The 27,352-nt window shown below is 36.4% G+C and overlaps 1 protein-coding gene across 1 annotated transcript in view; it reads left to right on the forward strand.

Moving 5' to 3' along the window:
* Positions 1–23,252, forward strand: part of HSF5 (heat shock transcription factor 5) — a 37,437-nt gene extending 14,185 nt beyond the window's left edge. The window contains exons 3-6 of the mRNA XM_027870262.1: positions 9,252–9,349; positions 11,662–12,195; positions 14,311–14,488; positions 23,042–23,252. Of these exons, the coding sequence (XP_027726063.1) occupies positions 9,252–9,349; positions 11,662–12,195; positions 14,311–14,488; positions 23,042–23,112 (881 nt within the window). The 3' untranslated portion in view covers positions 23,113–23,252. The remainder of the gene's footprint in view (positions 1–9,251; positions 9,350–11,661; positions 12,196–14,310; positions 14,489–23,041) is intronic.
* The last annotated feature ends 4,100 nt before the right edge of the window (positions 23,253–27,352 follow it).

The following is a 27,352-nucleotide window of genomic DNA, read 5'->3' on the forward strand; positions in this document are numbered from 1 at the left end:
CCCCTGGGAGTGGGAAGACTATTAAGGATCAAGTTGCTTAGTGAAGAGCCCAGACATAGGTCAGAAATGGAAAAGGTCAAAGCTCCCATGTCATTCAGTAATGGGATTAGGCCCCTGAACTCCATCCTGAGCAAGGTAGGGAGTCCCAGTTTTAGGAAAGAGAGACCATTCCAAATATTACAAAAGTTAAAAACAATTTAACAGGTAAACATTGAGTACTTTCCTTTTTAGATCATTATAAGTGTTAGTATGACAAGTAACTTTACTGAAATTATCCGTCACAAAGGTAGGTGTATTTATATTTTATTCAGATATTTGCTCCTAATTCAGTTCTCTAATTGTTAGCACACAAATGGCACAATTTTCCAGACAATAAATAATACTTGGGAAGTACTTAAATACAAACTACTTTTGACTATAAAACTTATTCTTAGTTTAAAAGGTTAAAAACTACTGGGTTCATTATTAAAATAAGGAGATTTAAAAAAGCAAATCTTGCTTTTGTAATATTAAAATATTAACCTTAGTTTTTTCTAATTGGATGTGAGACCTGTCACTCATACACAAAGTAGCTATCATGCTCAGTCATGAAAAGAAGTAATGCATGAGGAGCATGTCATGTCTGGTGGAAGGATTTAAGTTTGATTTTCTTTCCTCATGTTTTTTTTTATTGGGCTAGTCTATTCCTATAGCTACATATCTCTGTGTGTGTGTGTGTGTGTGTGTGTGTGTATGTATGCATACATATCTATGTATACATATTCAGTTATCCCTTCTACATCTTAGGGGTGAGGGGTGTAACACCTCTGAAATCTGGAAAATCCACATAAAATTTTTTGACCCTTCCCTCATACCAGAGAAGAAATCTGAATTTTTTCTTTTTCTTTTATGGGGTGTTTATAGTACCTTATTGTAAAATTTGGGTTGATATTATACACTATTTCGCATATATTTTATGCATTTCTGAGTTTCTAAACTTTTTCTCTGCTGGCCTTTGAGTGTCATCAGCAGCTTCAGCAAAACTCCTCCAAAAAATTCCCATTTAATTTCTTATGCCAACCAACGATGTGTCGAAGCTGCGATGGGGAAAGTTACAATGTGAAAGAGATAACTGTATTCCTGTTTTATCTCCTTTTTGAAGGGAAAGTGTTACAGATTTTGAGGTAACTGGTGTGTGTCTTTTTCTTTTTCTATTCTTTTGAAAGACTGCAATTAAAATTCTGTTTTCTTTTTTCTTTCTTTTTTTTTTTGGCTTTTTTGTTGAGGCAATTGGGGTTAAGTGACTTGCCCAGGGTCACACAGCTAGTAAGTATCAAGTGTCTGAGTCTGGATTTGAACTCAGGTCCTCCTGACTCCAAGGCCAGAGCTCTATCCAATGGGTCACCTAGCTGCCCCTTAAAATTCTGTTTTCTGATTACTGTTCTTTCCCCTTTAACCTTGTTGTCTTTTTCCTTTTCCTTTTTTTTTTTTTTAAATCCTTAAACTTTCTTTTTTGTCCCTTATGCCATGGTGATATTGAAGGCATATACATGTTTGGATAGTGTGCTAATGTTGAAGGAACTGTCATGCTCTTAAAATGGCAAGTGTTGCAAAGCTGAATTGCAACAATTATTTTTCTTTTTTTTTCCACAGGTAAGTTTTCAAGTCGGTTTAAATATTGGTAGATTGCTCTCTAGCTTTGAACAAGCTTAAAATTTAAAGGTCTAAGTGCTGTTAATACTGATACTTTTGTAGTCGGGTACCATTTGTTAAGTTTGAGTCTTAATGAAAAGGCCTACTTTGAAAATACAAATCTATATCTTTTAGATACCCAATGGAAAGAAAACCTTAAGTCATTTAATTTTTTATTGCTTTAGCTTCCTCATTTGTTAACTTGGCCAGCTGGAGTAATTGATTTGTAAGGTTTCCTTCCATTCTAAAACTTTTTTATGAAATTGAGGCTATGGCTGCAATAAAACCTATATTTCTCAGCTTTGACTAAGCCTTTTCCTGCCACGAGGGGGAGGAACTGAGTTGATATGTACCCAGGTTTTCATCCTCTCTGTATTAGTAAAGAGACAAACCCTATTTATTTCTGCCTTCTAGCCATCGATCCCCAAACTACTTCCCTTTATTTCTATCTCTTAGATTATGTAAGGGTAAATATTAATATAGCTTTTTTAGTCTTCTGGTATTTTGAAGAGTGGACATCTGTGTTGATTTTAGAATTACAGAGCTGGAAGACACCTCAGAGATCATTTAGTTAAACTATTATAGCCAACAAGTGTTCATCTAGCCTCCACTCAAAAACTTCCAGTGACAGGAAACTCACTGTTCTTTGATATAGGCTGTACCATTTTTGGAAAGCTCTAATTATTAGAAAGTTTTTCCTTATGCTAAGCCAAAATCTTCCTCTTTCTAATTTCCATGCATGGTTCCACTTTGGGAAATAGAAGAAATTTTCTGTAGGACAGTTCTTCATAGATTTGAATTTTTTTACCCTCTTCCCACTCTTTCCTCCCTATTGTTTCTCCCCCCTCCCCCCAGTTATCTCTTCTCCAGCTTTTTCTACTGATCTTTTTATGGTGGCATGGTTTTGAGACTTACTATCTTCTTGTTTCCTTTCCACTGATTGCTTTAAATGATAAGCTTTTTGATGAAATTCACAGAACTTTTTTTCCCTTTTTTGAACAAGAATTTAGACATGGGATGTTTTGTTAGCATGTACTCAAAATAGGTTGAGGAATTTAATGAAGTGTGTCCAATAATTCAGCTTTAAAGGTATAGTTATAACAGATGACTTAATCTTGGAGAGCTGACTTGTGTTCTCCTTTGGTACATGAGAGACCCATCTTGTTCATTTTAGACTGTATTCATACTGGTAACTATTCCAGGGAATTCAGACTTTTTCACTTTTAACTGCAAATAGAATGTTTTAAAAATGTGTGCATTAGCTAAGCTATCTTTTGCAAATATTTCTAGTAGGTATATATTTTTCTATAATAAATGGCTGGAAGCATTTCTAGATTGTTTTGACTGTCTTAATGCTTTGATACTTTGATGGATCTGTGTTCTCATCAATTTAGATATTCGCTTTAGTGATATAGTTCATATCTTGCCCATTTAGTGCTTTTCTTGACTGTGTCCTCCTATAAAATATTCTGTAAGAACTCTGCCCAAAGCACCGAGGATCTTTTTCTAGATAGATTAAGTGTTTGTCATTGAACCACTTGGATGACTCATCTGTTTTCTCTTGCTGCATGACTAGCCCATCTACTTTTCAGTCATACATTTGATAATATTCTTTATACCACTTTGCTTGTGAGGTTCTTCCTTGGTAGTATTTCAGAGCTTGCTGTGCCAACCACATGCATCTCCATTGACCTTTTGGTGACCAGCAACTTTAATTCTTCAAGGACTGTTCTATTTTAATACTTGTAGCTTTGCACAGCATCCCTGGAAGAATATTGTTAAAAGATGGGCCTTTATTTCAGGCAGAAGCTTACAGTCCTTAAAAGCATGGAACAGTTTTCCAAAAACAGTAGTAGCTGCTCCCCTCCTCCAGTTCAATTCTGCACTCAGTTCATTGCCCATGAGCAGCGTCTGTCCAAGATATGTGTATGAATGGCTCAACTTGTATATCCAACTGCACATTATAGTCTTGAAAATAGGCATTTTTCATCCTTCTGATTTTTCCTGCAAGGATAGACCCTTTTTGAGTGATTATGGATCTCATTTAGTATGTTTTGCAATTTTCCTGGGCTTGATGCAATCCTTACAATGTCATCCACAAATAGACCTCGCTATCTATAGGGAATTCCTATTCCATTTGAGCTCTGACAAGCACTTTTGACAAGTATACATCTATTTTATCCTTTGACTGGATATTAATAATCAAAGAGTAACCACACAAAGTTATCTTGGTTGTTAACATTGCTGAGAGAATCTTCTGTGAATTTGAAATGTACATAGGAGACAACTTGTTGGAAGAGAGCTTTAACACAGCATTTGGCTATATAAAATTAGATGCTTTTTTATAGATCATAGATAGTAAGCAGAATGGTATCTTATTTCTGTAAATCTTTGTCAGTTGTAGGATGATAAAGAAGTTATTTGTTATAGAGTATCATTTGTGAAAGCCTTGTCTGTTCCTCCTTCATCATACCTTCATCATGAATGCCCTTAATGTGCTTGTAAATTATTGTCATAAAAATATCTGTGGAAAAAGTAGGCATATAGGCCAGGGTTTATTGATATTCTTTCAGTCTATTCAATTCCACCAGGATTTATTAAGCTACTGCTATATGCCAGGTACTATGCTGGGTGCTGAGGATGCAAAGAGAAAAGTTAAATAGTTCTTACCTGCAAGTAGTTTTGTTCTTTTGGAGGAAAACAGCAAGTACACATATACAGAAAGGAAGATATGAAATACCAAATGTATGAAATACATACAAAGTAATTTAGAGCATGTGGGGAAATCACTAATAGTTGAGAGGGGGAGATCAGGAAGGATCTCTTGTAACCAGTAGCATTTGAACTAAACAAACTCCCTTTGAAGGGGAACTGAAGATTCTAAGAGGTGAGTATTCCAGACTTGAGAAAAGCAGGGAACAGATTATTCAAGGGCACAAAGGTGGGAGGGGGAGATATCTGGTATAGGGTTAGCAAGTAGATCCATTTGGCTGAAATGAAGAGTATATGTGAAATCAGTTTAGAATAGGAGTTCTTAAACTTTTTTGTGTCATGGACCCCTTTGGCAGTCTGGTGAAGTCTATGGACCCTTTCTTTTTTTCTTTTTTTTTTATTTGGTTAGGCAATGGGGTTAAGTGACTTGCCCAGGGTCACACAGCTAGTAAGTGTTATGTGTCTGAGACCAGATTTGAACTCAGGTCGTCCTGAATCCAGGGCTGGTGCTGTATCCACTGCGCCACCTAGCTGCCCCTTGTACCCTTTCTTATAAGAATGTTTTAGATGCATAAGATAAAATATTTAAGATTACAAATGATATTGAAATATAATGGATTTTTTAAAAGACTGTTTACCCCAGGTTAAGAACCCCTAGTCTAGAAAGGTAGGTTGTAGCTGGATTTTGAAGGACTTTAAGTTTCAGAGACATATTTTTATCCTAGAGGCAATAAGGAAGCACTGAAGTTTCAATACTTGGCTTGACCAAGTTCTCGTCCAGGTGAAGTGACATTGACCTGTGTTTAGAAATATTAATTGGCAGCTATATAAAAGATGAATTGTTTTGGGGAGAGGCTGGATGCAAAGAGATGCAGTCATAGTCTACTGCAATAATTGAGGCAAGATGTGAAGGCCTGAAGGAGGGATATTGGTATGAATAGAGAGGAGACAGATGTGAGTGATATGGAGAGAGAATTGTCAGGATTGCAACTAGTTGAATATGGAGAATAAGTGAGAATGAAGAGTTGAATGAATATAGGCTCCTAGGTTGCCAACCTGGGTGACTAGGAGGATGCTACCTTTGACAGAGATTGGGAGGTTAGGTAGGGTTTGGGGGAAAGATGATAAATTGTTTTGGAAATATTGAGTTGGGATACCATTGGGACATTCAGGTGGTGATGTCCAACAGGCAGTTGGAGATGGAAGGATGGCTTTCAGGGGAGAGATGAAGGCTGCATAGATAATTTGGGAGTCCTGTTCAATGAAATGATAATTAAATCCCCATGGTAGCTGATGAGATCACCGAGGGAAAGATGAAGATCAGGAGTACAAGGAGAAATGGAGGCAAGACTTGCAGAAAATCTTGCAAAGAAGGCCAAGGAAGGGATAGGTCAGACAGGAGGAGAACCAGGAGAGAATACTGTCATGAAAACCTATAGAGGAGAGAGTATCCAGGAGAGGATGGTCAACATTGTCATAAAGGTTCAAATTTCAAGAAAAACAAGAACTGAGAAAAGGCCATTGGATTCAGCTATAGAGGAATCGTTGGTTACCTAGAACAGAGCTGTTTCAGGCAAATAGTGAGGGTGGTAATCAGAATGTGAGGGATCAAGAAGCAAATGAGAAATAAGGAAGTTTGGCAAAAAGCATATATAGCTTTTTCTAGGTATTTGGCTGTGCCAAGGAGGAGTGCTTCATAATGTACTGCAATATCTTAAATTAAATGAAGGGTTTTAAAAGATGACAGAGATCTGGACATGTTGTAGGTAGCAGGGGAAAAACCCATCATTAAGGAGAGATTGTAACCAGAGAAAGGGAATGAACAAAGGGAAGCTCTTGAAGTGGAGTTATCAAGGAGAAGGGACACCTCTTTCTCTGATGCTGAAGGGTAAGACTGAAAGGAGAAAAGGGAATTGACCGCAAGGGTGCTAGACTAGAAGAATAGAGAGGAATGGAAAAACTGGAGGTCACAGTGAGTATGAAGAACAAGTTTAGGAAGAATGAAACAGAAGAAGATATTGAAGGATAGGAGGTTATAGTCAGATAGAAATTTCAGATTTGTAAATCATGAAAGTGGAACAGGTATGAATAATGCTCAAATTAAGGAGTGAACATCCCCTGGGATTTGAACTGAATTCTGGATTTAACTGAGGTGGAGTGAAGATGGCATTCATAGGAGTTTAAACAGTGAGACCAGGAAGTTTTGAAGCAGTATTGATAAGTATGTTAAGTTCCCAAGTAAAAAGGTAGTGTTTGAGGTGGAAAAGAAGGCTGTGAGCCCAGGCTGTGATCTCCTTGAAGTATAGGGAGAATGAATTGGAGTTTAGTAGATGACTAAGACAAGAATTTGAACTGAGTGATAAAGATAGATAGTATGACCCTCAAAGGAGAGGCTGCTGAGTGGCAAAAGGACAATCCGGAAGTGGGATTGAGAATTTAGGAGCATGCCTACTCCTCCTTCTTGCCCTTTGCTTTTTGAGGGGATTGAGAGAAGGAAAACTCATTACTAAAGTGGGTAGTAGCCCAAGGGAGGCAGTATCTCCTTGGGGAAGCCAGATTTCTCATAGTGCTAGGAGATGGATAGTTTGAAGTAAAGACATAGGATGGAGGTGAGGATTGTTAAAATTTTTTTTACTATTGTCTTTTGTTATTACATTACCTTATAAAGTGGGATTTGTTAACAACAGAGGGGATTCCAGAGGGCAGGATGGAATAGAACTATGAATGGAGAAGATGTGTAGTGGCAGAGCTGGGGTGGATAGGGATGAGAATATATATGCCTTTTTTTGGTAATAAGGTCTGAGATTTTTTCCCAAGAATGTCATATAACCCTTGCCTACCATCATTTCACCTTTTATTTACCCAAAGATTTGATTACTTCATATTTTCTGCCTTGTTCATTTTTTAAAATACCATTTTAATATCATTAATATATCATTAACAATATCATTTAAGGTACTATTGAATATCATTTAATATCATCATAAACATCATGATGTTAGAACACAAATGTTGTTCCACTAACTGATGGTAAAAAGTTTTGTTACAAAAATCTTTGCAGATCTTTACCATTTTTAATGTTTCATGGTGTTGTCTTTAGCTGCCATCTCTCTCTGGAGATCGTATTTACTTAGAGATGGTTTCTAGGGTCTTTTGGTCTCCTTGCTATGTTAATTGACTGATATCAGTTAAACTTTGTTAGGAAATAGCTACAGTCTGTTGATATCCATTCCTCCATCTGTTTCCCATTTTCGGGGTGTCAGTAATTTGTTTAAAGAGGTCAGGTTGGAATTATTTTAATTGCCTACCATGTTTTCCTCATTTTTATTCTAGTTTAGAATTGCTGTTGATCTTTATTCTAACAAATTGGTAGTCTGAATATACACAGATAGCAGATTCACAATGTTTCTGGCATCAGTAACCAGTTATTTCCTATTTGTTAACATTAATTTTCATTTTCTTGTGATGCTATTTAGTGCTCTATTTGTTCTATGCCTCTTTTCTCTTTTATTGAAGAAAGTGTTCATGATATATAGGTGTAAGTGCAGTCTAGAGTTCTTTGGTCTCTCCCATTTCTTAATCCTGAATAATGTTTTTCAACATATTTTTCACTATCCTTCCCTATTTCCACCTTTTCATTGCATGAAATATTATTGAATTAGCCATAGATTTTTTTGCTCTGCAAATTGTTTATTTTTATGGTGGTCTTTTTGCAAATGCTTAGCAAAAAGATTTCTATAGATGATGACCAAATGTCACCCCATAAAAATGATGATTCCTGTTATATGTGGACACAAAGTAAGGCCATCTCCTCTAACTCTTTTATTTGCCTCTCCAGTGAGAAATTGTGAGCAGTTTATGTAGCAACAAGTTTTGCCTTTTGGTTTTGTTTATAGTGAAAATGCTAAGATGAATACAATTCGCTTCCCGTAGTAGTGTCTACCTGTTGACCTATGGACAAAGATCTCCCATTAGAGAATCAGCAACCATTGTTAATATTTAAAAATGATCTAAAAATTATAATTATTAATGCCTTCTGTTCCTACCCCTTTTTCATCTTTCTACTACTGTCACTTCAGAAGTATCTACACACAGGACTTAGGACCATTTTATATTTTTCTGTGTTTGGTGGCTACAGCCAAAGAATTCGTCACTAAGTGGCCAACCTGTTGGTGCTGAATCTTTCCATACCTAGTTGAGTGGTCCTCAGAAAGTAGATGTTGTATGTTAATAAGACTAATCAAAGCTTTTCTGACACATTTAGAACCTGCCAGAGCTTGGCTTCATTACCATAGCCTTTGAGAATTCAGATTGGCTCAATGGCACGATAAGACATCTAAGCAGGATTTTGTGGAGGCTCCCTTACTAACTCTCTAAAATGCTTGCAGCTGCTCAACTGATTGAAATAAGTCTTTCTACATTGGAAATATTCTAGCAGAACAAAATCTCTTCCAATAGGAATAAATATGTTTTTTAAAGATAATAGCAAATAAAATGGTAATATTAAAAATATTCATGTATGGGGGCAGCTAGGTGGCGCAGTGGATAGAGCTGTGGCCATGGAGTCAGAAGGACCTGAGTTCAAATCCAGTCTCAGACACTTGACACTTACAAGCTGTGTGACCCTGGGCAAGTCACTTAACCCCATTGCCCAGAAAAAAAAATGAAAAAAAATTCATGTATGACTTTTAAAAAACCAGGTCTATACTGTTTATAGTAAATAATATCATTGGAAAGGACTAAATATTATGTTAAAGACAACCCAATGCAATTAAACTTTTGGTATTTTGCAGCAAAATTGAAAGAGGAGTACTCTTACATAATGGAGGCTGACTGTGGTTGATGTATTTCCTGTGTTTGTATTATAGCTGTGCTACAATGTTGCTCCCCATCTACCCACATGGATGCCCTAAGTAGCTGTGTCAGTCCCACTGCCTCTTCCTATGCACACTGCAATTATTTCCAGGTGAGTGTCTTAAGATAACAAAGAGTCTCTGATTCATGACTCATGGGAATTCTTTTTGGATTAGACCTGTGATTTCATTGGTATATGGGGAACTCCCAGTGAGAAATCTCCCTCTACCAATGTAGACAAGCACCTACTCTGCAGCTTATAGTGTTAAAAAGTTATATGAGGCACTGGGAGGTTAAATGCCTTGTCCATGGTCACACAGCAGGACGTCAGAAAGAGGACTTGAAATCAGGTCTTTCTTACTCAAAGTCAGGCTCTTTATCCACTATGCCACATTGCCACTGGATTGTGGAATTTTGAGCTGAAGGAATTTTAGATTTCTTGTAGCTCCTGCCTTCTTAATTGGCAAATGAAGAAATGGTCCATGAGAGTCTTGTGACTTGCCCAAGGTCATGTGAATAATAAATAGCAGGATTTGTACCATATACCCCAGGTCTTCTGATCTCAATTTCAGTGGTCTTTCTACACTACAACCAGAAGGATTTTTTATGAACATTAACTATCAAAAACTAAGTTGAGGAGTGCACTTTTAGACTTTGTAATACTTTAAGGACCTGAGATTTTTTTTTTATCATTGAGGGCAATAGCAGTAGTAGTAGTTGTTGTTGTTTAGTCTTGTCTGACTCTTTGTGATCCCATTTGGGATTTTCTCAGTAAAGATACTGGAGCGGTTTGCCATTTTCATCTCCAGCTCATTTTACAGATGAGGAACTGAGGCCAGCAGGGTAAAGTGACTTGCCTGGGGTCATATAGCTAGTAAGTGTCTGAGGCCAGATTTGAATTCAGGAAGATGAGTCTTCTTGACTTCAGGACTGACACTGTCCCACCTAGCTGCCCTAATAGGCTATTATCTCTGCTAATTTAGAGTGTATGTCTTCCACACCCTAATATAATTTGTGAGTTATTCTGGCTAAAAAATTCATCACCAAGAGGCAGTCTGATGGTTAGCCTCTGAATTTAGGCAGGTTGTTCCTTAGACAAAATAGCCTACTGCTAGGTTTCTATGAAGTTTCTTCCTCCAGTTTGTTTAGGACCTGCCAAAGCTCATGCTTTACCAACATAAGATAACAGCCTTTAAGAACACAGGGTCACCTCCATAAAGCATCAAAATAGGATTTTAGTGGAGAGGAATTTGTTTGCAAGCTTTAAAATATAAAACTAAATCCAAAATTATAGAATAATTTTCATTCCATTAATGAAATTGAATATCAGCAGAATAAACTTGTGCTTTCTCTAGGTCACCATATTAAGTATATAATCAAGGATGGTAAATCATAAAGCAACAAAATAATGAAACGTGTAGAAAAGACCAAATAATGAAATGATCCCTTTTGCTTCAAACTGAGTGTTCTAGTATTCTATGCCAATTAGAAATTCTGAGTATTCTATGCCTATTAGAAAACATAATTACCTATGATTTTAAAATGTTATTCTATTATTTCTAGTAGTATTTCTAGTAGAAGGCCAATTATTCTGCCTGTATACATTCATCTATTAGCAACTCCTATGTACAAAATACTGGTATTTTCAGATTTCAGTCACTTTAAAGATCAATATGTTCTTTTTCATAACCAACTATATAGTTTCAATTCTTTTAGTTTTTTATTCAAAGTCAGTTATCTAACTCAACGGCAATAGGGTGGGATTCTAGGAATAACTTCACAGCAGATTACTGAATAGGAATGCTTCATTATCTTGGCTTTGGATGACTATTTTCACAGTCTCTTTAGGGAGAATAAACAGATCTCTAGTTTCAGTGAATTGATGGACTTAAAATCTTTGAAACCTTTTATTGTAGTATCCACATTCCTAGATACTTCTTGATTACTTTTTCAATGTTAATAGAAACTCTTGGTGGTAATGGCTACTTGTGCTAGAGTTCATAATGATAAATGTGTAGTTTCAGCTCAATTCAATAAACATTTTTTATTATGTACCTACTATATACCAGGTACAGTGCTTGGAGTGGAGAATAGAAAGACAGTTCTTGCTTTCAAGGACCTTAGATATTTTGACCCATTAGACTGTCACCTACTTGAGAACAGGGCCTTCCCCCTTCTTTGTATCCCCAGACCTTAGCATAGTATTTGGTATGTAGTAGATGCTTAATAAATATTAATTGACTCTGACTGTATAGGAAGAAATATTCATTGATAAATAATAGCTGGATCTAAAATTTCCCAGTAAACCTTAGCATGTGATTAGTACATTTCTATTTCACATTCACCATCTTAACTGTTTGCTTGTTATTATTTTTTCTTGCAATGTATTTTATTTTTCCATTGAAATTTATTCTGTTTTCCCAGAACCCTCCAATGCAGTCTTCCTATCCAGTTGAATTTCTACCATCTAACTGGCCGTGTGGTGCTACTGATGAAAATAAGAAAACTGAAGTAAACTTAGAAGCTGTCTTCCAAATTGTAGATGAGCTGCATTCATCCCCTAAACTGGAGATGGTAAAGGTAGAGCCTGTAGAAAACCAGGGACCAACTTCCCAGTCTAACAGGGGTCAACATATCCTGGCGAATACAAGCAATAGCAATCCACCTTCCGCGAGTCAGACTAGCCAGCTGGAGCCACTTACTCCAGTAGGTTCAGATATTACATCATTTGTGGTTGGAACAGAACAAGCAATTACCTGCTCTCTGCCACAGTCACCTGAATATATCTATACCATCCACACTGCTCAGCCTGTTGAAAATACCACTGCAATAACAGTTCAGGAACCTGCAGGAGCCATCCAACAAACTCATGTAAAACTGAAGGAACAGCTGAGTCATAATCCATCTCCATCATCAGTAGTATTTGTACAGGAGGGGCTATCATTCAGTGCACATCAGGTAAGAGGTTAAAAAAAACACGTTAGTAAAGGTCATAGAAATTGAGTCGGTTCAACTGAATCCTACATTCTTATCTGAAGTGGCCTATTGGAAAGAAACTAGTCAGGTTTTAGTTGTGTATAAGACCAGTTTCTTATATCCTTCAGAAGAACCATAAGAAGAATCATAAGGATTCTCCAACTGTATTTTCATTGTGACCAGCTAGAAGGTACCAGGAATTTGCTGTGAGAAGTTATTTTACCAAGAGTTGGTTAGCTCTCCAGATTCTGTTGTGTTTTTGTTCCGGAGGTTTGCAAAATAGGTGCGTTGCCTTGATGGCAAACTTGTTACTATTTTACCCCTTAGATTCAACCTTTGTAAAAGATGTCAAGATGTCATTAATCCTTCTTGTACAAAAGCTTTATTAAAAGCTCCCCTTATTTTAACTTGGGTGAAACGTGGATTTCTAGCTGTTTGGCGATTTCTGATGGGAATAATCACTTACTGTTTAGTTATTTTCCACTCTTGAGTTGTACCTTATAATTTTGTTTATCCAATTCCCGTATATCCAAGTTATAGAAAATACTTTAGACTATGTAAACAAGGATAAGTAGTCCTCTGAATACTGTATCAATAGTAATTTTTCAGGATAATGATTTGCCGAAGTTATTCACAGGTATTACTGTATCCCTGAAAAGATATTATTCTTGGTGGATTACCACAGAACTTTCCTGTCTACCTTCACCTCAACACATATTCATCCTTTGTTCTTTTGGTTTTGTTTGTTTGTTTGTTTGTTTGTTTTTTAAAGTGAGGCAATTGGGGTTAAGTGACTTGCCCAGAGTCACACAGCTAGGAAGTATTATGTGTCTGAGGACGCATTTGAACTCGGGTCCTCCCAACTCCAGGGCTGGTGCTCTATCCACTGCCCCACCTAGCTGCCCCCTCCCTCAACACATATTATAAATAGCTCGGTATGTTAGATTGTATTTTCCCATCTTTCTTATTTACTTTCCTATTGAATTGGAAATTTTGAGGAGAGAACATGGACTGAGGGATTACAAAGATGAAAGAAAGTATCTTTATTGGTTCTAGTCTATGACTATAAAACTAAGAGGCTTCAGCTTTCTGGAGTTGGTAAGAACAGTTGATCAGTGGAAATGGATCAAGCTGAAAATTTTTAAGTTAATGTTACAAGTTACTTCCTACTTTATGCTGTACACCAGATCTTTGTCAGACCTTCTGGTTCTTTTTTTTTTTTTAAGACATTCTGGTTCTTGAAAACTTAAGCCTGTAGTTTTTGCTGGGGATTCCCAAGAGAACTGTTTAGCAACTCTTTGCAGTTCTGTTCTAATTTTAGTTCCACATTCTTTTTAATTTCTGTCCCTTCCATGTGTCTTTAAGTGTGGAGAGTTGGACCTCTGGGTGTTATGTATTTGAAATATATTGTAAATTTGATAGACTGCAAGTGAGGCCCAGAAATAAGACCTGTTAGATATCTTCCTGTGCTATATTTTCTATTTAAAAAGCTAATGGAAAGGGCCAGTTAAGTTGCACTGTCTGTTAGCTTTTATGTCCCCACCCAAAAGTTTTGGCTTTCATGATTTAGAACTGCATTCCTGCACAAAGTTGCAATTATTTCAGTAAATAGGTTTTTTGAATGTCATAATTTCTGAAAGCTACATGCTAGTAGAAAATTGGCATTTTTCTTTTCTCTCACTGTTTATAACTGTTGTGTTTGTCAATTGCCTTTATTTCATTATGTGATTTAGCTTTGAAATAAAATCATAAAGAGGCAGTGGGGTATAGTTTAGAAAACTGGAGAGCTTAACCTAGCTGTTTGATTTGCCAAGGATTACTTAGGTACTCTCAACGCCTAGGATAGCGAATATTTTTATTTTCTTATGCACTTCATAAATGATACATCTACTTCATCCCATTGAATATACAGATAGCTCTATTGATAAAAATGGAAGCTTATCCACTGTTTAGGCATGAAGAACCCGTTATAAATATACATCTTGGTTCATGAACCTGAAATAGAATTTCCCGGATAAAAGAAGTAAAATTGAAATAAATCCATATAATGCCTATGTAGGGAAAGGCCCAGAGTAATGAGTGGGTTTGATGTTTTAGGTGGATGCCAGTATAAAGTGCCAGACCAATCCACCTGAGAATATCCTGCCTTCAGAGCAGATGGGATTCCTTATTTCAGATATGGGGCCAGCCAGCAAACCTAGTAAAGATACAGGTTCATCCACCCCAGCCAGATACAGAGAGCGAAGAAGCAGTTCACAGCAGGGCAAGTCCCCTGGTAAGGATAATTTCTTAAAAGTTTTCGACATTTCTCATAATCAACAACTCAGGAATAAAACTGTCAAGAAGTGAAGTGAATGAATAAATGAGCTTCTTTATGGGTTTTCAGCTTATCGTTCAGGATTGCATAATGCCCACTACATTGGCATTATTCATGATTGTTATTTAAGTCTATTTTTTTATTGGTTGTCCCTGAAAGGTAGGTTGGAATTATTTTTTTTTCATTTTGTAATTTGAAAAATTGAGGGATCAAAAAAAAAAAAGACAACTCAAGAAAGTCTAAAAGAATTGTGATTATATACTACAGGGAAAGACCAGGCTAAAAGGGTAACTTAATTACTGTCTTCAGGTTAACAGAATGTTACTGCAGGGAGTAGTTGTTTTCTAGTCTTAGATGATAGTACAGGAGGAGGAAATGGTTTTAAATTACAGCATGAGAGAGCCTGTTGGACCTTAAGGAGGATATCCTGATTACATTGAAAGGGTTTATGAAATGTGACTATAAGGTAATGAGACAGGGCCACTGCCAAGTTTTGGTGTAGTAGTTTCAAGGCTGGCTAGTTTTATACTGAAAATTGTGGTTAAATAAGAATAGATGCTGGCATAAAAATGACTTTTAGAGCAAAGAATGTGAAATTTTTTCATGAAATGAACTCTACAAATAAAGCATGACATTAAAAGAAGATTAGAATTACACAAAAAGTTTAAAAATGCAGGGAGAATATCTGTCTTGCATGAAGTGATTATCTAGCCATGGGACTGAGGAAAATATTGGAAAGGTAAAAGATTCCATTCATTCAAGTAGACAGTTACCTGAGAATGATGATTGCAGAGTTAAACTTGAATGAAGAAACAGACTTTTTCTGAAAGACAACTTGAACATGGTGCAGTTTTTCTGATAATATACCACACATTTTAAGTGATGAGCAGAAATAGCAAAGACTACATATTTTGTCTAGATTCCTTTTAAAGATAAAAAAGTTTTAGAGAAAAATAATATTTGGTAATAAAATTGTTTTCTGTTTGAAATTATGAAGGATTTTAGAGATTTACATGGACAGTATAAAAGGAGTGGACTGTAATTCAGTTGATTGGCTTCTTTGCCATGATAGTGCTTTTGTTCACATTGTACTTTCTGTGAAAGAGCTTTTGAGCAAAAACTGCATTATCCATCTTGATCATATACTTTATTTCTCTCTTGATGACTTTCAGGAGATTTAAAATAATAAATTTAAGGGATTACAGGATGAAGATTGGCCACTTTTAAATGTATTTAAAGCCTATGACACAGGCTCTGAAGGTGGTTTCAGCAAGGTTTTTAACAATGGCAGCATCATTAGAATAAGTATGTAATCTATCAAGTTGACTGTGATGAAAGGCACAGCATGCATTTCAATGTATAAATTATGGTATAGTGTGTTTTTAAAATCTCATTACTTTATAACTACACTTCATAAGTAATTTTAATATGAAACTAAAGATTTAATACAAAAACTAAAAATATAGGAAGAGGATAGACCTCTTTCCAATTTTAGCTCAGTCTAGAAGCAGGGGAATGGGCTAGGCGATTTCATAATATGTCTTCCAATCTTTATATTGCATATTAGAGGTCTTAGGTGAACCTTGAGGTCACGTACTTGATGAAGTATAGTGTTCAAACTATGCTAAAGACAGTTTATAGTATTTTATATAATATGACTTAAAGGCCTCAAAATTAGAGGAACTTAGAATTTTAAAAATTAATATTTTTGTACTATTATAGGTGTTTATGGGAGGAATAATTAGCAAATTTCTTAATTATCCTGATTTTTAAGCATCTTGTTAAGTCTTTAAATTGCCTTGTGCCTTGATCAGAGGCATTGGCAGATAAAACTCTTGATTGCTTTGGGTTCCTGGTATGAAGTGAAAGACCTCTTAAATTTGAATATACTTATGAAATCTAAACTCGGTTTCATTTATTAGTGGCCAGGGAGCATCTGGCCTATAATTAAGACTGAACTGCTTAAATAGCATTTAGAATTGAAATATAGGCAGAAGTAGAATTCATTAATTTGCTGCTTGTTCTTCCCTTGCCGGAGCTTAGCTGGACAGTTGATCTACACATGGCTATATGAAGGTTTTGTGGCTTTAAGAGTCTTTTATTAATAACCAGGTTCAGTGCAAGATTTGGATACCTCCCATTGCTTTTTTTGGCTTTAAGAGGACTACTCAACTGATTTTTTCCAGTCTAATTATCTCATCTTTACTGATTTTTTGCCTTAAAAAAAAAAAAACACCAAAAGTCCTACAGCATTTTTTAAAAAGCAGTCATTGAATTGACTACTGAAAGGTAAGATGAGCACTGGGGGCTCCCTCTGAGGTGATTAGGTTTCATTTAATGATTATTTATTGAACACCTACTATGTACTTAGCCCAGTACTAAATGAAGTAGGAATACAGAACAAATGCTGTTTAGGCATTGTTTAGTAGAAACAGGAACCATGCCCGGATTCCCTTTCCTAGAGAATAAAAATGAGGTACAAGCTCTTCAGATACGACTCCCTGCCCTTGTTACTATGTTCTGACCCTGAAAAGTGAGTTTATCAATTTATTCCCAGCTCTGTTGCCATATATTTATAGCCTCATAGAAACAAGAAGCAGCCTTAGTTCAAGACAGTATTATCATTTCTCTTAGCTCTGTACCCAGAGTAGGAGATCAGCATAGAAGGATAGATGTGATGGAAAAAAACCCTTCTGCCAACCCTAGCTGAAAACCTAATTGTATTATGTTTGTTGACAGCTAGTTTGAATACTTCATACTAGCTACCTATATCTTTTTGGTCATTGTCAGAATTAAGCCAACCTAGGGAAGGCTTTCCTTCTTTGAAGGACAAATTGCATTTGAAAAAAGATCAGCATAGAAAATATCTGCAATGGTTAGTAGTATATTGTAAAAAATATACTTTTAAATTCCATCTAATTTAGTTCAAATAGTATCTATGGAGTAACTTTTGGGTCTTAATCTGACATATAATTACTTGACATAAAGATTTTCATCCTTTCTTTTTTTTTTTTTTTTTTTTGTCTACTACAAGATTACATTGATTCAACCAGCCCTTTAACCCAGGGTTAAATGTTGTATATATGCAAACTATTTCAAGTTCAAGTCCCCAGCTTTTTTGTTCACATAGGTACCCAACCCTACTCTCAGTGCTTCTGGCTATGTACATAGTACTTGGAGTTGTTGAATCAGAGTATAATGGTGAAGAGAATAACATTTTGACATCTTATTATGAGTCTCATCCATATAGCACATCTGAAACCTGTATTTCCTTAGCATCTTAGATATTCTGACTCCTGTCACAGTACCCAGTCTTTCTTTGGAGCCTGGCTGGGGCAATTTTCTTCTGAGTAAAAGGGTAACATATCTTTAGAATAGAAGTTTTTCAGGAAGCCGTTTTCCTGAATGACCTGAGGGAAGGTGGTATTATTGTAATGGCAGTTTATTCACTTTCTGTGAGTACTAGTATGCTTATATATGACCCTGTGCTATTTTAGGTGAGTTTTCAAGGTTATTGTTTGACTATATTCTTTCCTATTCTCATTATACTCTATTTTCCTGACTTGGAGGGGAAAAGATGTACCAGAAGATTTAAGTCCCAGCACTCCAAATTGGACAGTTTTCTTTAATAAGGTACAAATTGTGGATCCCTTTGGTGAAGCAAAATGGGTTAGTGGCTAGTAAACTAGAAGTTGGGAAACATGGGTTCAAATCCCGGTTGTCACTCATTTGCTGTGATACTTGGTCATGTCTATTTACTTTTCTGTGTCTCAGTTTGGCTGTATTTAATATTGGTTGGGATAATAGCTCCCTAAACTTGACCTGCTTTGCATGAATGTTGTTAATATGTCTTTAAAAGCCTTTTGGAGGAAAAACACTGTATGATTACATGACGTAGTCATTGTTGCCATCCAAAATCACAGCCATTTATGAGTAGAAACACTTCCAAAATTTGACTTTTGATTTCATTATTGGGAGAAACTCAGATATAGCCATAACACATACATATACTTGACCTAAATAATATAATGTCTACAGTGCCAAGAAAATAAAAAGTCAGGTCACAAAGTTGGGGATACCAATTGGAATACAGTATATGTGTATGTATGTGTATATATGTGTATATGTATATATGTATACATTATATATACATCCTTTTATGTTTTATAATGTATTATTATTAGCAATAATATTATAAATAATAAATGGGTTGTAGACAGAGCAGCAGCTCTTTTTTTTCAGATATACAAGTCTTATGTTGACCCTTAGTAAATAGTAAATACTTTCCTAAAGTGATTGCTCTGGTCAGATTCACGCTTAACAGTTTGGTGCCATAGGAGGACCCAGGAGCAAGAGTTGAAAAGTTATTGGCCTAAAGGGGGCAGCAATACTTTAGTACCTCTTTCTCTGAGTGGGTGAGGTTGGCGGGGTGCCATCCTCTTTCACCTCAGTTCCTTCTTGTGCTGGATGAGAGGAACTGGTTCTTCTCAGTGGTCTCATCTGAATAAAGATTCAAATTTATTTTCTCTCTTTGCATTTCTTTTTTTTCCTTTGTCCCATACTGTAAAGTCTTTCTCCCCCAACTATTTCTTGTTGAAGATGCTTCTCCTCTTGGATGTGGAAGGGGCATTGAAGAGGTCTTAAATTTTTTTTTATTCTTTTGAAAAAAAATTTTGGAGTGGTTTTTGAGTAATTTTTAAATTTTTATTACACTAAAATGGTATCATTAAAATGTGTGTGGAATTAGACTATTTCTTCTTTCTCTTTATATTTTGTAAAACATGCATTTCATAATTCTTTTTCCTATTAATGGTTTATGGCTGATTTTCTCGTGAGATCTCTCGTGATTATTTGTTGCTATGTTGTATCCCTCTTCTGTTTAGGCTGTTTGTCTGTGGGAGTCAGGGCCAATACTTCTCAGTGGAAGGTATTTTTTCCTTCTTCATCTTTACTGTTTGTGTTATTTCTCTTTTAGGAGGAAAAGGTAACTGTTTATAGTATTTTTTTGTGTGTGTTTATAGAATTAAAACTTTTGATGGAGCTACAAAGGCTTTATTTAACTTGATCATTCCACTTTAGTGGACTTGTAGAAAGCCGTTTCCCTTAGGTTTTGATCTTCACATCTCTGACAATCTGTGGCCAGAACATCCCTTTGGAAAGAATAGGTGGTCAGAGAGTGAGAAAAACTTAAATTAGAATGGCATTCAGATTATTAGAGTGGGTAACTACATGTTTATACCTTTTTAGAAACTGAGGCCCTAAGTAAGGTTTATTGTTGAGAAGAGTGAAGTGTAAATCTTCCTAAAGCTGTGACCAAAACATTATCAGTCAGTGGCGAGGATCTCAAATCATTCAGAAGATTTCAGCCATCATTATAACAGTGCTTCTACTTGTGAGTAAGGCTTGGAATAGATGATCTCCATGATACATTTCAGCTTCAGCATTCTGTAAGTCTATGATTCTAATGGCAGTACCATTGGTATTACTTATTATTCTAATATTCTGTTGAGTATTAGTATATTATTGCATTCTAAAATTTAACAGATCATTATAGTAATTAAAGTGCTTTGAGTATTTGCTTCTTCTCCTTTCATTTTTGGCATATCTTGTCCTTGCTTTGATCTCTCATAGAGTCATAGCAACTTAGAACTGGAAGAAACCCTAGAGATCATTTGGTTCAATCCCTTCATTTTACAAATGCAAAAATTTCCTAGTCTGGAGAATGATTTGCCCCAAATCATTCAGCTCTCCTGATTCCAAGTCTAGTGCTTTTTTCTGCCTCACTGTACTGCTTCCCTGATTGTCATCTTAACCCCCCTTTTTTAAGCTAAGACACTTTAGGTTAGTTAGGCATTTTGCAAAATCCAAAAACAAATAGGCATTTATTAAATGCCTGCTATATGCTAGCACTTTTGAGATGTTTTGTGAGAAGTAATGTCACTCATAACCAGGTATCATCAGCATGTATTATACCTAGAGAAGCATTGGAGCATACATTATACCTCCAATTTAATTCAGAATTTATTGAGGACCTACTATGTGCATACAAAATGCTGTAAGAAATACAAATACATATTAGACATATTTTCTGCCCTCAATTCTTGACAAGTGTCCAATGTAAGAGAACATTAAATGAATCCAGAAAACCAAGAAGACAGGCAAATTAGGCACCACATTTTGCTTCAACATAACTTCAACAACTTGGACTGCACTCAAATATGCAATTTATGGCCTGAATGGAAACTATGCAGCTTCATGTTCCATTGGAATTTTTAATTACATAGACAAAGAAAACTGAATGTCAAAGGCAAAGTCCAAATTACCCTTTAAAGAAAGGAATCTCCATTTTGTGATTCTTGGATTGTGGATGAAATTTCATTAAGCTAATGGTCAGAATATCCCCAGATCATAGAAGGGTGCTGTCAGTACTCCAATACAAGACCTTTCATCTTTCTAATCCACTTAACTACTGAGTCACCTAAACTCTTTTCTTCTGTGATGAACATGCAAGTTTTCCTTCCTAGTGTACTTGAGAATATTCACTTGGTGTAGCACCAGCTATACTGTCTTACTATATATTTATAGGTCTCCTTGGGCTTCCAAACTTCCTGACTGGCAGTTGCGTTAACAAAGGAACCTTATTGTAATAAAACTATCATTTCTGGATTACTTTCTAGCTGCTTTCTTTTTTAATGGAAGCTATATGTCAAGTGCTAAGGGGCCACTTCAAGGGGCCCGTTCATTAGAGTTAGTAGTGCTTATTGCTGTAAGTTTCTGATCTATTTCTTTTCGTTAATTCTTCATTTGTCTTTACCTTCTGTGTTAAATATTCCTTCTCTGACTCTGCCTTTAAAGCAGGATGATACTTACTCCAGAACTTCTTTTAGGGCATAAAGTGGCCCAGTGACCTTTTCCTTTAAATTTCTTTAGTGTATTACATCACAGTATTGTTAATCCTTCTCTCTTTGACAAGGAACTGAGGTAGTTAGAGAATGACCATTGGTTCTTAACAGATGTTTCAAGAAGAGCAACATTTGACTTTGCTTCTTAACAAGATAGTCCTTGGGTCCTTCCTCACAGTTTCCTACTTCCCAGGAATATGGTGAAGATTATTTAGACATATCTGTTATGCACTTTGAGCTACTTGAAGAAAGATGTTATGTGAATACAAGATATCGTTGTTACCATTATTATTGTTGTTATTATTCAGGATGTATTGAAGTCACCCGTAAGTGGTAAATTGATGACTCGTTCCCCTTCTGCAAGATGGTGTTGTGGGTAAGTAGATTGTTCTCTAAGGGTAGTTAAGAATGAATCTGACAAGATGAATGAGCATCAGACCTTAGGGACCCATCTTATGCTAAATGTGACAAAGATAAGGTGCTGTTTTATATGCACCCTAGAGGCCTGCCAAAGGTGGTAGCAAAATTCTACGTTTAATCAGTTTGCTTGCCAGCATGTTTCTTGAGAACACATTATCATTCTGATGAGACTGTACTTCACAAACTTGGTATCAAAAAATCCCTTTGTTTCAGTTGGTCATTAATTATAAAGACCTCATGTAGTCTTTCTTAGTAGACTTCAGTTTGTTAGGACAAGCTGTGAAGCAGAGATTGTTTTTTACAACTTGATCCATGTAGTAAACTGTCAGGACTCAATGGTGGGGCAAGGGTGTGCTGTTGGTTGTAGTGCCCAATCTCTGCTCAATTTCTGTTCATGCTTCTCAATAGATAGATTTTTCCAATGTGTAACTCCTGTAAAATGGTCATGATATTGCTTTGTGTTATGAAACCAGTTCCTAGGCCAAGAGCTCTCTGCTGTCTGCTCAGTGCCCCTTACTCCCTGGCTCTACAGTCATTCTGCTTTACTTTGCTCCAGTCTTCCTGCGTCATCCTTTCTCAATTGCCTCTGTAAAAGATTCACTTTCTCTTTTAAAGACAAGGTAAATAAGCCTTCCCTGTAGCTCTTAAATGTCCACAAATGGGGATCTTCTGGAGGCAGTTGTCTCTGGAGAAGTAGTAGTTACTTATTTGTAACTTTTTCCCACAGCCCCGCCCTTCTCCTCTTCCTATCAAGGAAATAACATTTCCTTTGTGGGGGCCTATTCCACACTGAACTGTATGTTGCTTTCTGTTACCACTTCTCACTCATAAGAAGGTAGCTGAGGTGAAAGAGGCTTATCCACATCATCAGAAGGAGAGGTATTTTAAACTCTGATGGTCCCTTTTGGCCAAAAGGTTGCTTAGTAGTGTTTATGTCCTCCAGGGCTGTAGGGTCTCCCCATTATTGAGAATCTGATGGAGCAATGTAATTTTTGGAGAGCCAATATTACAGGTAAGACATTTCATTTTGATTCTGTACATCCCTGCCCCTCTATACTCCCCTTAGAAGTACAGATGCAGAATGTCTCATCCTTCTTGCCCTAAGAATATGATTCTGTGCAGAACTGAGAGTTGGGCTTTGTGCTGTCTGAGTGGTAGAAAGTGAGTTATCATTCTTCTCTCTTTTTAGATCTCCATCTGCTGGTGGATGTGGCTTGCAAGCAGGAGCACTTTCCAAAGGAGGAAGAATTAAAAGAGTGAGGAATGGATGACAAATGTGACATTGTGCACTAGCTGTCGGCTGGTTTCCTGGAGTCAGGCTGGCCTTGCACATGACACACAGTTGGGATTTTTTTCAGTTGTGTTAAGAAAAAAATATTTTTTTGTTCATTGTGAATTTTATTGGGAATTGGTCACTTTGGTATTTACTACATCTGTTCAGTTCAAATTCTTTACCTTGTCAAGCTATAAAATATCTAGTGGTCAGATTATTTAGCTACCCAGATCCCTTACAAATGGAAAACCCTGGCTGTCTGTTAGAATCAGGAAGCCTCTAATGGTACTGGAGAACATTTTTTTTTTGTGCTGATTTGTCATCTTGCTACTCCAGTTTGCTGTGAACTGTAGTCAGCACAACTCCACTGAGTTCAGTCTATCTGTTTCAAGTCACAGTGTGGCCTTTTTAAAGAGGATTGTGTGAGAAACAAAGGCATGTAAGGTCACGAGATCACAGGTCTAAAATGGGTCAGGGATTCCAGGGAAACAGCTCTGGGAAAGAGCTAATTTTCTAAGTGATTAACCAGGAAATGCTCTTACTTCCTAACCCAGAATTCTGTTTCAACAGCAAGGCGTCCGGACCTAGGACCATCCATCACACTTAACAGCCGCTGATTCCTTTACATTAATGGAAGCATTCTTCCATTTTCATATTTTCCTTTGATTTTAATGATATATTATCATAAATGGTAAGAAAAATGGTTCCTGTAATATACTGCTTATTTAGATATCTTCTAAAGAAAAGTATTTGACTTGTTTAATATATTGTATTTATAAATGCTAGTAGATTTAAGGGTTTAATGGCTATGTATTTATATTAATATTGAAAGATAGAAGGATAAAGGATGCATGTGTAATATTTCTATTCTGATGGGAGATTGTACAGTATATGAGCAAAGCAGCGTTGATATGTAACACAATACTTTGCTTATTCAGATATATATATGTGTATGTGTGTGTATATATATGCATATAATATGTAGTAAATCTTAATCTTTATCTGTAGAAAATACAATACTCAAACTTTGAGTCACTGGAGAGAACTGGTTGGCAGTTATTTAGCAGAAGCTATGCCTCCTATGTTTTTTTTCTAGTTTACATCTCGGTTTCATCTTCTGAGAGAGTTCTGGGTGGTGGGACAGACTATAAGATCTTTGTTTGAGCCCTCTTCAGGGTTCTGAACTTGAGCAGTTGGATTGTGGGGCTGGTTTTGAGGCTTATCTCCCTAGGGAACGTCTTGGCTGCTCATTCTCTGTGGTTAACTCCCCTCCAATAAAACAAAATAAAACCCCTAAAATACCATCTCTGTTAGAAGCTTTCAGATTTCAAACCTTTAAAATAGGCTAGACGTACCTTCTTGAATTATGCCTCAATTTGATGAGTAAGTACCTGAAAACACGAAACTCATTTAAAAAAAAAGGTACATAATGACATGGCAGGTGTATTCTGCCAGCTATGTGGGTGCCCTGAATTAATTTCTGAGATCCCATTGTTTACAAGGGTTGATTATAAACCTTGGAACTGTTATGGAAACCAAGCTTTCTGGAAAAGGATCAACTCTACAGTGACTTCAGCCAGTCCAGCTGTGAAAGTAGGTCCTTAAGGGTGAACTACCCCTCTAATCGGGCTAGGAGGTGTCCATGTGATGGGCATTTGCCCTTGTTGGTAAGGCTCAAAGGAAAAATGAGTTGTTGAGGCCCCATCCAGTTTGCCTTTGGCAGACTATGTAATAGAGACCCCACTGGCAAATAAAGGAATGTTGCAAAGCTGATATTACTGTACAGGTGATGCTCCTTCCCTTAATCTTGCTTTCTCAGATCTGTACATTGAAAGAGGTGATATCTTTTTGGAAACATGAGCCAAGCAGGAGCCTTGGCATAGATTTAGATTTGGTGGTTTTAAAAAGCTTAATTAAGGAATGCCATATATCAGCTTTCCAAATTTTTTATATATGAATACAACAAAGGCCAAGGAGCTGGATCTCCTGCCGTACTCACATACATGGTACTTATCAGCTAAAGCTATCCTTATTGACTTGGGGAAAAATGGCAAAAGATAAAATAGTCTCTGCATGAATTAGCTAGTAGTGCATGGCACAATGCTAACAAGGCTCCTGACTTGCACCTCAGTATTTCAGCACCTTAAACACTGATGTATTTCAGTCAACAATAAAGTGAGTGTTCCAACTAGACACATTGTCTTTTTGTTTTCTTATCATGGTGATGTATACTTTGATTTTTTTCCATATAAAACTATCATGATGTACATAATCATAATAGGAAAGTCAGAAGGGAATGTACTTTTAAAAGCAAATTTCTTTTTAAAAACTGACATATAAAGATCCCCCCCCCATTTGTATTTGAACAGAGGTGAGTACTTAATCTTCATTTTACAGATGGGGAAATTGAAGGTCAGAGACATCAAGTCACTTGCTTAATTTGACCTCCATCTACTATATGTATATTCCATATACTTAACTTCAGTATAGTGTCACTAGCTCCTAAAGAGTATTCTAAGATTTTGGCTGAATTTACAGAGCCAGCCATCTTACTTGATAATTCTGATTGTTACCCTCTGTTTCTACGCTGACTTCAGTACAGCATGTTGATTTGATGATTTTTATATACATCCCTCTGATTTAGGCTTATGCATCTTTATGAGAGGGCACCCTTTATTTTCTCTAATGCTTTATAGCATTTGGTGGCCTTCCTGTCAAATGTTGCAAGTTTTAGAATTTCTGATGGAGATTAGGAATTTGGACAAGTGTGTGTTAAATTGTAGGTTTTGATCTCTTTCATTTCCTTGAATGTTTCAGAATAGATGGGGAAAGAATTTGTTAGCAGTTAGTCTTTTATTTAGTTTCTCTGAAGATACCTCATTTTTGGAGCATGTGCATCAGAGTTATAATAATTCATATTTTGTTTTTCTTGCAATTGCACTATCACAGAACATAGACAAATAAAAATAGACAACTCTTAAGAGACATAAAAATTCTCTCCTGGTAAAATGATCAACTCTGTCCTTTAGAAAAGGATTATAGGGGAAAAAAATCGTTTGCTATACCCTCAAAGTCTGGACAAAGAAATTAGCATGCTAAAGTAAAAAATTGTTTATGAAAGTTCTGTCCTTGGTACTCCTGGTCTAAAACCCATTCTCAGGAGGGCTGTAAAGAAGCAAATGTCTAAGATGAACACTCATGCTATTTAATTGGTCAAACAACAAGCATTTATCAAGAACCTTCTATGAGTCAGGTACTATACTGGGTGCTGGGGATATGAAGATATTAAAAATATAGCTAGAATTTATGGAGCACATTAAGGTTTGCAAAGCACTTTACAAATATCTCATTTTATCCTCACAACCACCCTGGGAGGTGCTATTATTATTATATTAATAGTATATTATAATAGTATATTGTATAATATTGATAGTATAATATTATACTATTATTATTATTATTATACCCATTTTTGTTGTTGTTCAGTTGTTTAGTCTTGTTCTGACCCTTTGGGACCCCTTGTGGGGTTTTCCTGGCAGAGATGCTGGAGTGGTTTGCCATTTCTTTCTCTAGTGGATTAAGGCTAACAGAGGTTGTGACTTGCCCAGGGTCACACAGCCAGTGAATGTCTGAGGTCAAATTTGAACTCAGGACTTCCTAACTCCAAATCCAGCACTCTATCCATCTTGCCATTTAGCTGCCCTTGAACACTGATAATACTTGGAATGAAAAATGGTTAACCACACCCAAATAATTCAGTATGATTTCTTGGCAAACCTTACAAACAGAATCCTAGCAACACTGATTACTAAGTAGGTACAATATGTTTTCCATTACTGCTAATGGCAAGCTTATAAGATAGGCCATAGTTTACAAGCAAAAGAATGTTCAGAGAGCAGTAATGATTAGCTGAGCATTATATTTCTTGTTGCCCACATTCTTCTTGCTGAGCATGTCTTAGCCCTTTTCTTGGATTCATCATGTCACAACTCACAGACTCTTGAAACCTTACGTTGAGGTCTTAGGTCTGACCTATATTATTATTCACCTCCCAGGGATGCCAGAAGAGAGTAACAATTGAATTCTAGACCTCTGACATCAACCTGACCTGAAAGCTCCTTGTAGGAAAGGTTTAGAAAAGAGTTACAGAATCTTATACTAGCCAGAACTGAAGAAAATCTGTGCATGAAATGGACAGAGCCCTTCCCAGGGGAGTAGACATAAGGG

This window comes from Vombatus ursinus, unplaced genomic scaffold (assembly GCF_900497805.2).
Source record: "Vombatus ursinus unplaced genomic scaffold, bare-nosed wombat genome assembly UNPS02014797.1, whole genome shotgun sequence".
NCBI lineage: Eukaryota > Metazoa > Chordata > Mammalia > Diprotodontia > Vombatidae > Vombatus > Vombatus ursinus.